Raw genomic sequence first — 8,915 nt, forward strand, 5'->3', positions numbered from 1 at the left:
AATATTTTGAAAAAAATAATCGAAGAAATATTTCCAGGGCTATTGAAAAAGATTGAGTCTTCTAACTGAAGGGACCCACCAAGTTGCCAAACAGGATGAATGGAAAAAAAGACCCCCACCTAAATGCATTAGAACAAAATTTCAAAAACTGGGATGAAAGAGAAAGTTCTAAATGATTCTACAGAACATAAAAAGAAACTATAATCACAGTAACTGCATTACAGAAGTCTGTCTAAAAAGAAAAAATATATACATAATCACAGTAACATCAGACTTGCGGTGGAAACACTAAATACAGGAAAATAATGGAGTAAGCCATTCGCATTTCTCGGTGAGAGTGATTTTCAATCTAGAACTCTTTTTCCAGGCAAAACTTACACATGCAAGAACTCAGATCAACCCACTCGTATATAAACCCTGTCTAAAAAAGTGCTACAAAATTGAAAGTTTTTAAATCAGCAAAACTTACAAAATAAATAAGTGAATATAAGAGGAAACTATAAGGATAAAATGAACAAAGAATCAAAATTAAATTGATAGACAATTGACAACAATTGTTGAAAAACAATCTACCATGAATATTTTATGTAACCTCAACATGGGAAACAAGGGGAAGAATAAATGAGGCAGTGAGAAACATTTCCTCATTCAGGAGGAAGAGCATGGGGGAAATAAAAGATGTTTTCTCATTCAGAGAGAAGGCTAGGGAGAGAATAGAGATATTCATAAACTATAGATGTGAACAAAAATATACTTGAAGATATGTATTAACATGTAAGTGTATGATTTTTGTCTGCTTTGTCAAAGATTAGATGGCTATATGAGGAAGGTTTTATATATCTGGAGTTCTACTCAGCCACAAAAAACAATGGTGATCTAGCACCTCTTGTATTATCCTGGATAGAGCTGAAACTCACTCTACTAAGTGAAGTATCCCAAGAATGGAAAAACAAGCACCACATGTACTCACCATCAAATTGGTATTAACTGATCAACACTGAAGTGCATGTATAGTAATAGCATTCATCCGGTGTCAGGCAGGTGGGAGGGGGAAGGAGGGGATGGGTATATACACACCTAATGGGTGCGGTGCACACCGTCTAGGGGATGGACACTCCTGAAGCTCTGACTCGGGTGGGGCAAAGGCAATATATATAACCTAAACATTTGTGCCCCCATAATATGCTGCAATTAAAAAAATTTAAAGATAAATAAACAAATAAAATGTGAGTGTAAAGACTTTTGGGTAAAAACAGAGTGAGCCCAGATCATGAATCTCCTTGCAGTAATGCATATTGAAATTAACAATAACAACAAACATTTTTTAAAGAATCAAAAGCACTTCTGCTTCTGGTTATAATAAAGTAACTAGTCCTCCCACCATAAACCACTAATTATAACACTGAACAGAATATCCAAGGCAATTCAGGCACCGGACAACAGGCAGTAGCACAATCCTGTAATCCACCAAAGGGAAGGAAAACTCACGAGATGAGTCTCCATGATCATCCCGGCTCTCTGGGACAATTTCCTGACTGCAGTGCGGTGAGCTAGAGTCCAAGCAAAGCACAGCAGCCCCTAAGAGCTGAGGAGGCAGAACTCGGAGTCTGGGGCAGTAGAAATGGCTGGTTTCTACAATGTCGGACACCAGAGAGGAGGGGGCAGAGCATGGGCGAGGGGAAGGAGTCTGTGTCCCCTCACAGTCCTTGGCCAAGGTTGCCCTACACATGCACAGGGCAAGACAACGTGAGATTTACCAGAGTGATAAATTAAGGATTCACATTGTTAGCTCGAGAGCACCCACTAAAAATTATTTTTAAATATAGCTAAGAAGCCAATGGAGGAAAGAAAATATATTTCACAAGATTATATATTAATCCAAAAGAAGGCAAGAAAATAGCAACAGAAAAATGAAAAATAAAATGGACAAATGCAAAATAACTAGCAAGAAGGCAGACTTCAACACAAACATTGAAATGATTACTTTAAATGTAAAAAAACTAAACACTACAGTTAAAAGGCAGAGAGTGTCAGAAGCACTTTAAATTTAATAACACAAAGAGGTTGAAATTATAATAAAAAGCCAGACTATAGAAAGAAGTAATACCACCCAATAGTAATAAGATAAACAACCCAATGTATTAAAAAGGATATAGACTGTTTCACAAAAGTAGCTGTGTGAATGACCAATAAGCACACAAGACAGTGCTCACCGTCATCAGTCACCAGGGAAGAGGACTTAAACGGTGAGCTGCGCATCTGCAAGTCAGTTGCAGGAGTGAGTGGCAGTGTAGCGTGGTAAGTGCGAACTCTGGAGTCAATCCTACCTGGATTCAAATCCTAGTTCTGCCATTTCTGTGCATGGGACCTTGGGCAAGATACTGGACTTTGCTAAGCCTCAGTTTCCTCATCTCTTTAAAAAAAAAAAAAAGGTGAGGTGGCATAACAACAGTGCCTACAAATTGTGTGGATTCAATAAGTGCTTCTAAGTGCCTGGCACACAGTAATCGTTCATGAAGTGCTAGATGCTATTGTCACCATCGTCGTTGTTAACTAACTATTCCAGCAGCGACAGGGATAGGAGTAAAGCCCACTACAACTGGAACCTCTGGAGGCCTTGCTTGTCCTCCAGGGCCAGCCGGCTGCGGACAGCGCTGCTCTAGCCTCCTCTGCAGCAAGCCCAGCCTGTTTCCTACTCTCTCCCCTGGGAGGAGCCAGACCGGATACCTAAGGAGAAGGGCCGGCTGGCAGGGATCCAGATAGGCTGGGAGGGCCATGCCAGCCCGGCACCTGTGCTTCAGGTCCCCAGGCAGTGCTGACAAAGAGAAGGAGCTCCTGGAAATGTGCAGAGGACCCTCGGCTAACCCCTGCTCTGCCCTCCTTCCTCCCTCTCTCCCTGTGAATGCAGGTGATCTTCCGAAATGAGGTGACCAATGAGTTCTTGTACTACACGGTGAGTTTCAGGGTCATCCCTTCAGGCATCATGAAAACCATCGAGATGGTGACCCCAGTCCGGCAGAGTGCATCGGCCTCCATCAAGGTGGAGAACCCCCTGCCCTACTCGGTGACCGTCTCCGCGGAGTGCAGGCTGCCGGACATGAGCCTGCCCTCCCAGTTTGCGGTGCCTGCCAACTCCGAGGTATGGCCCTGGCTGCCAGGGTTCCCATGGGGCCTCTGAACGCACATTCCCAGGGTGGGCCAGCCCTAGCGGTGGTCAGGAAGGCCGGTGACAATCACCCTCGTGTTCCTTTCCTCATTGCTGAAGTCCTCACATGAACTAGGGGCATGTAGCTTTGGTTTAGACAGGTAAAATGGGCTTCTTTATTATGAACCTAGGCTCTACCATTTGTTTGTGTGCTTTCTTCAAACTAAAGATATTTGTCTTTTTCTTTACTAATTATAAAAGTAGCATAGAATATAATATGTGTGGTGAAAAGGAAAGCCCGGTATATAATAGCACTCTCTCTCTCTCTCTCTCTCTCTCTCTCTCTCGGCAGCAGAGCCTGTGATCCCTTGTTACTGTGGTCCCCAAGGATCATCAGGAGCCTGGATCCTCCTCTAATCCTCCATGGGGAGGGCTGTGTGGCCCCAGTTCTCATGGGTCCCCTGGCCCCAACCTTCACCCCAACTCTCAGGGTGGCCCTGGGCACACAGTGCCACCTGCTTTCCCTTTGAACCCTGAGGGGGGGGACCAAGGGCAGCTGCCCCCTGCTCCCTTGGGGCTGGGGTCAACAGTACCACCTCAAACCCAAGGAGCACCCAGTGTGCCCCAAGGGGACACCCTCCTCTCGGCTCCCTGTGGTTTGGGGGTACAGCTGGCAACTTTTACATCTCCGCTAACGGTCACACAGACCACCCCTGCTACGATGTGGGCGAGGACGGCAGGAGACTGTGAATACCCGAAAGTGGGGATTATTGGGCTGTCTTGAGCCTGTGCATCATAGGGAGAATTCAAGTCTTCACAATATTGAGATTTCCAGTCCGTGAGCAAATCTCTACTAATTTAAGTCTTATTAAATTTCTCTCAATAATGTTTTGTGGTTTTCTATGCAGAGACTTTTCTCATATTTTGTTAGATTTATTTCTAGGTTTTACGTATTTTAATGCTAATGTCAGTGGTATCTTTTTAAAATTTCATTTTCTGTTTGTTGCAAGCATCTAGAAATATAACTGACTTTTGTATATTGACTTTATACCCAACTGTCTTCTAAAATTCACTTATTAAGAAGTTTACAGATTCTTGAATTTTCTACATTTGCAATCATAGCATGGGTAAATCATCACAATTTTGTTTCTTCCTTTTTAAACGTTTTCCTTTAATTTCCTTTCATGCCTTATAGCACTATCTAGCACCTCAAGAACACTGTCAAATATAACAGAACAGTGCTAGAGAGTATCTTTCTCTCGTTCCTGATCTTGAAAGAAAAGCATTGAGAGTTTCACCATTTGTTACGTTATTTGTTTCAAAGTTCTTACAGATATACTTTATCAGTTAAGGATGATATTCTATTCCTAGTTTGCTAAGAGCTTTTTTAAAAATACCATAAATAGATGAGTTTTATCAATACTTCTTCCACATCTATTGAGATGCTAATATGATTGTTCTCCTTTCAGTCTGCCTCAGTGTGGCAGTTGGTTGCTTTTTTTCTAATGTTAAACCAACTTCACATTCATGGAATAAACCCAACTTAGTCATGTAATATTCTCTTATTTATACATTGCTGGATTCAGGTGGATAATATTTTTATTAGATTATTTTGTACCTGTGTTCAGGAGGGAGACTGCATCCAATTTTTCTTTCTTCTATTATTCTTGTTGGATTTTGTTATCAACCTATGCTGGCTGGGGTAGGTTTCCTCTGGAAGCATCTGTGGAATAGTAGGATTCTTTCTTCCTTGATTGTCTGATATAACTCACAAGGAAAGCTTTATGATCCTGCAATTTCTTTAAGGGAAATTTTCTGACTATTGCTTAAATTTGTGTAATGTCTATAGGACTATGTAGGTTTGCTATATCTTCTTGGATCTGTTTTTATAAGTTATATTTGTTTAAATATTTGTCCATTTCATCTAAGTTTTTTAATTGTGGTAAAATCATCCAAATTTTTGTACTATATTCTTTTCTATTAAACATCTATAACTTCAGTGACATCCTCTTTTTATTCTGATGTTTCTCAATAAGAAGAACTAGTTGTTTTTTAAAAATCTACTCAAAACAAAATTTTAACTATATAAAAGTATATGAAATAGAAAATCAGGCCGGGCGCGGTGGCTCACGCCTGTAATCCTAGCACTCTGGGAGGCCGAGGCGGGTGGATCGCTCGAGGTCAGGAGTTCAAGACCAGCCTGAGCAATGAGCGAGACCTCGTCTCTACTAAAAATAGAAAGAAATTATCTGGCCAACTAAAATATATATAGAAAAAAAAAATTAGCCGGGCATGGTGGCACATGCCTGTAGTCCCAGCTACTCGGGAGGCTGAGGCAGTAGGATTGCTTAAGCCCAGGCGTTTGAGGTTGCTGTGAGCTAGGCTGACGCCACGGCACTCACTCTAGCCTGGGCAACAAAGCGACACTCTGTCTCAAAAAAAAAAAAAAAGAAAAAAAAAGAAAATCAAAGTCCCCACAATCCCATTTTCCCCACACTAACATAACTGCTGATAACAATTTGGTCTATATTCTTACAATCTCTTTTCTATACATGTGTGGACTAACTCTTCTCCACAAAAATGATCTCATACTTTAATATACATTTCTGGAACCTTCTTTCTTCCACTTACAGTATCATCAACACCTTTCATTTCAATGCTTATTGCCTCATCCTTTTAATGTCTACATAATATTCCACTGAAGTGAGAAAACTATAATTTATTTGACCAGTCTTCCACTGTTAATGCACTTGAACTATTTCCCTTGCTTTGCTTTTATAAGCAATGCTCTTTCCTGCTTTGTTTTGCTATGGGTAGCAACAGAAGGAGGAGAAAGCCTCCCCCAAAAGATGGCAGAACCCAGGAAGCTATTGTGAGATGGGCTGTGAGCAAAGAAGGGGCCACTTGACCTTCAGCCCTCCTGCTGACACCACCGCCCCATCTCCAGAAGTGTGCTTCTCAGGAGAGGACCCAGCAGCTATTTTTAGACTCACAGAGATCCCAGAGATAGAAATATCTAGACTAGAGAAAGCTAGAAGAGGTACAGGGGAAGGAAAGTGGGCTGGTTTGGACAGAGGATCCCCAGGCTTGAGATCAGTGTGGGCTTTTGCTTGTGAAGCAGGTGATGGGCCAGCCCTTTAGCATGACAGTGGCCTCTGTCTCCTCTTTCAGGGCACATTTGCATTTGAATTCCAGCCCCTGAAAGCTGGAGAAACCTTTGGGAAACTAACTTTGCACAACAGTGATCTGGGTTACTACCAATATGAGCTCAGCTTGAAGGCCCTGCCAGCACCTCCTGAAAAGCCTGTCTACTTCCAGACTGTTCTTGGCAGCAACCAAAGCATCTATGCAAAGTTCACCAATTATACGCGGCAGAAGACAGAATACTACTGCAGGGTGAGTACCCTGTTCCTCCCTCTGCCCATCCCTCGCCAGAAATCTGGGTTCAAAAATAATGGGAGGAGGACACAGAGGGTGCAGAAATGTGCGACTCAGAGTCAGTGCGTCATTGTCATGGTGACCCCTGCCTTGGAGGCCTGAATCCAGCCTGGAAACTCCCAGCTAGAAACCAATAGTAGCAGGCCTGGGTTCCTCCTTTACAGACTTTCGATCTTAACAAGCTGGGGGCGGGGCAGGGGTAGCTTTGCTTCCAGCAGCAGGCTCAGTGGTCCACAGAGCAAGATAGCATAGCTTAGTGGCCGTGAAGACAGCCTGTGGAATCAAACACATGGGGGTCTGAACCCTGGCTTCCCCACGTACTTCCGTATGGATCATTTATTCAAGCTCTCTAAGTTTATCTATAAGTGAAGATAGTACCTCTGACCTTACAGCATTGCTGTAAGAATTTTTAATATGGATCTAAAGCCATTTTCTTGGAGCCTGGCTCCCAATACATTAGCTATCCTATCGGTTGGAGTAGAGGTTTAACTACTAAAACAGAAACCCAAAATCAGAGCAAAATAGTTTATTCCTCTGACACATGCCAGCCTGGGCATAGGCAGCGTGAGCTGGAATGGCAGCTCCATGACATCTGGACCCACATGCCTTCTGTCCCAATGCTCTGCTCTCTGTAGGGAGTCGCTGTGGTCCACATGGGCCACGATGGCCTACTGTGACATCCATACCCCAGCCAGCTGCACGGGGCATTGCATACACCACTCCCACTAATATTCCACTGAACAAAACTTCACAGGGCCACACCTATCAACAAGGGGAGCTGGGAAATGTAGCCTTTATACTGGGCGGCCGTGTGCCCCGCTACATTCGGGGTCTCAGGATATGGTCAATCTATCGTATCAGTCAGGAGAGGCTAAAGTTATGCTGTAGGAACTTCCCGATACCCCAGTGGCTTAGAACAAACAAAGGCTCATTTCTCATCTGTGCCATCGGAATAGCGAGGGTCCACAGGGCACTCTGCTCATCTTGGTCCCTCGGGATCCAGGCTCAATAGCAAGCACCACCTCAAATGTCCCCAGTCCCAGAAGCAGAGAGGAGAAACTACGTGCTCTAGTGTGGAAGTGACACCTTTCACTCCTGCTCAGCCCAGTTGTCCAGAACCAGCCCCGCCCATCCACCAGGAGCCAGAACATGCAGCCTTCCATGTGCACGGAGGGAGAGAAGAACCAGAACTGGGGAGCCGCCTCAGTGGCTGCCTTATCAACGCAATCCGGCTGTGTCTTTGGGCATGTTATTAACATCTTTGCCTCCAATTCTTTGTAGTAAAATAGGGATAATAATTAGTAACGCCTACCCTGCAAGGGAGCTATGACCTGCCCAGCTCACTCAGACATGGTTGCTTGACATCCAGGATGGGGCCGGTGGGGACTGGAGCTCTGGGATCCTGCGTGAGCCGAGTTCATTTGTTCCCCTTTCAGACCGACTGTGCGGACTTCCACACGGAGAGGATCGTTAGCGCAGCCCCGGGAGCCCAGGGGGGCACCGAGGTCAGCGTGGAAGTCTTCTTTGAGCCCAGCCACCTGGGCGAGACCAAGGGCACCCTGAGCCTGTCGTCGATTGTAGGTGGGGAGTATGTCATCCCCCTCTTCGGAGTGGCTCTGCCCCCCAAGCCCCAGGGTCCCTTCCTGATCCGAGCCGGGTACAACATAATCATCCCCTTCAAGAACGTCTTCCACCAAGTGGTGACCTTCTCCATCATCGTGGAGAACCCGGCCTTCACCGTCCGCGCCACAGACACCGTGCGCGCCAAGAAGATCAACAACATCACCGTCTACTTTGAAGGGAACCCCTCCGGCAGCAAAACCCCCATCACCACCAGGCTGACCGTGAGCTGCCGCCCTGGGGAGGGCAGTGAGGCCATAATCAAATGGGTTTATTACCTGAAGGGGATCACGCCTTAGTGGTAACAGGGTCACCTGCATCAGCCAGAAGCCGTCCCCCAGGCCCTAAGACCTACGTGTTGTCTCAGCCTGACAAAGAACAGAAAAATAATAATAAGAAGAAGAAGAAAGTTTAATTTATAAATTTATAACAGAAAGAGGTTCCAAAGGGACTGTTTTATCCTCCTCATTCAATTATTTCCATGTCGTGTGGTTTCCAAATATAGATATGAAATATCTATCCCATATTAGCCATTACAACTACACACTATAGATCTATATTTTACAAAACTGAATCCTTGTGAGTCCCTAAATTTAATTTCTTGACATATTCGCAAAGCTCGAGTGGTTTTTAATAATCCGCATTTGTACCAAGCAGACCTAGGTATCACGCCCATGACCTTCCACCAGACAGCTCTTAGCCGTGCGCGGCG

General features: G+C 44.5%; 1 protein-coding gene across 1 annotated transcript in view; it reads left to right on the forward strand.

The window, feature by feature from the left end:
- The window catches only part of HYDIN (HYDIN axonemal central pair apparatus protein), a 304,337-nt gene extending 295,738 nt beyond the window's left edge, over positions 1-8,599 (forward strand). The window contains exons 84-86 of the mRNA XM_069456333.1: positions 2,909-3,139; positions 6,317-6,541; positions 8,020-8,599. Coding sequence (XP_069312434.1) covers positions 2,909-3,139; positions 6,317-6,541; positions 8,020-8,502 — 939 coding nt within the window. The 3' untranslated portion in view covers positions 8,503-8,599. The remainder of the gene's footprint in view (positions 1-2,908; positions 3,140-6,316; positions 6,542-8,019) is intronic.
- The last annotated feature ends 316 nt before the right edge of the window (positions 8,600-8,915 follow it).

Source organism: Eulemur rufifrons, chromosome 23, assembly GCF_041146395.1.
Source record: "Eulemur rufifrons isolate Redbay chromosome 23, OSU_ERuf_1, whole genome shotgun sequence".
NCBI lineage: Eukaryota > Metazoa > Chordata > Mammalia > Primates > Lemuridae > Eulemur > Eulemur rufifrons.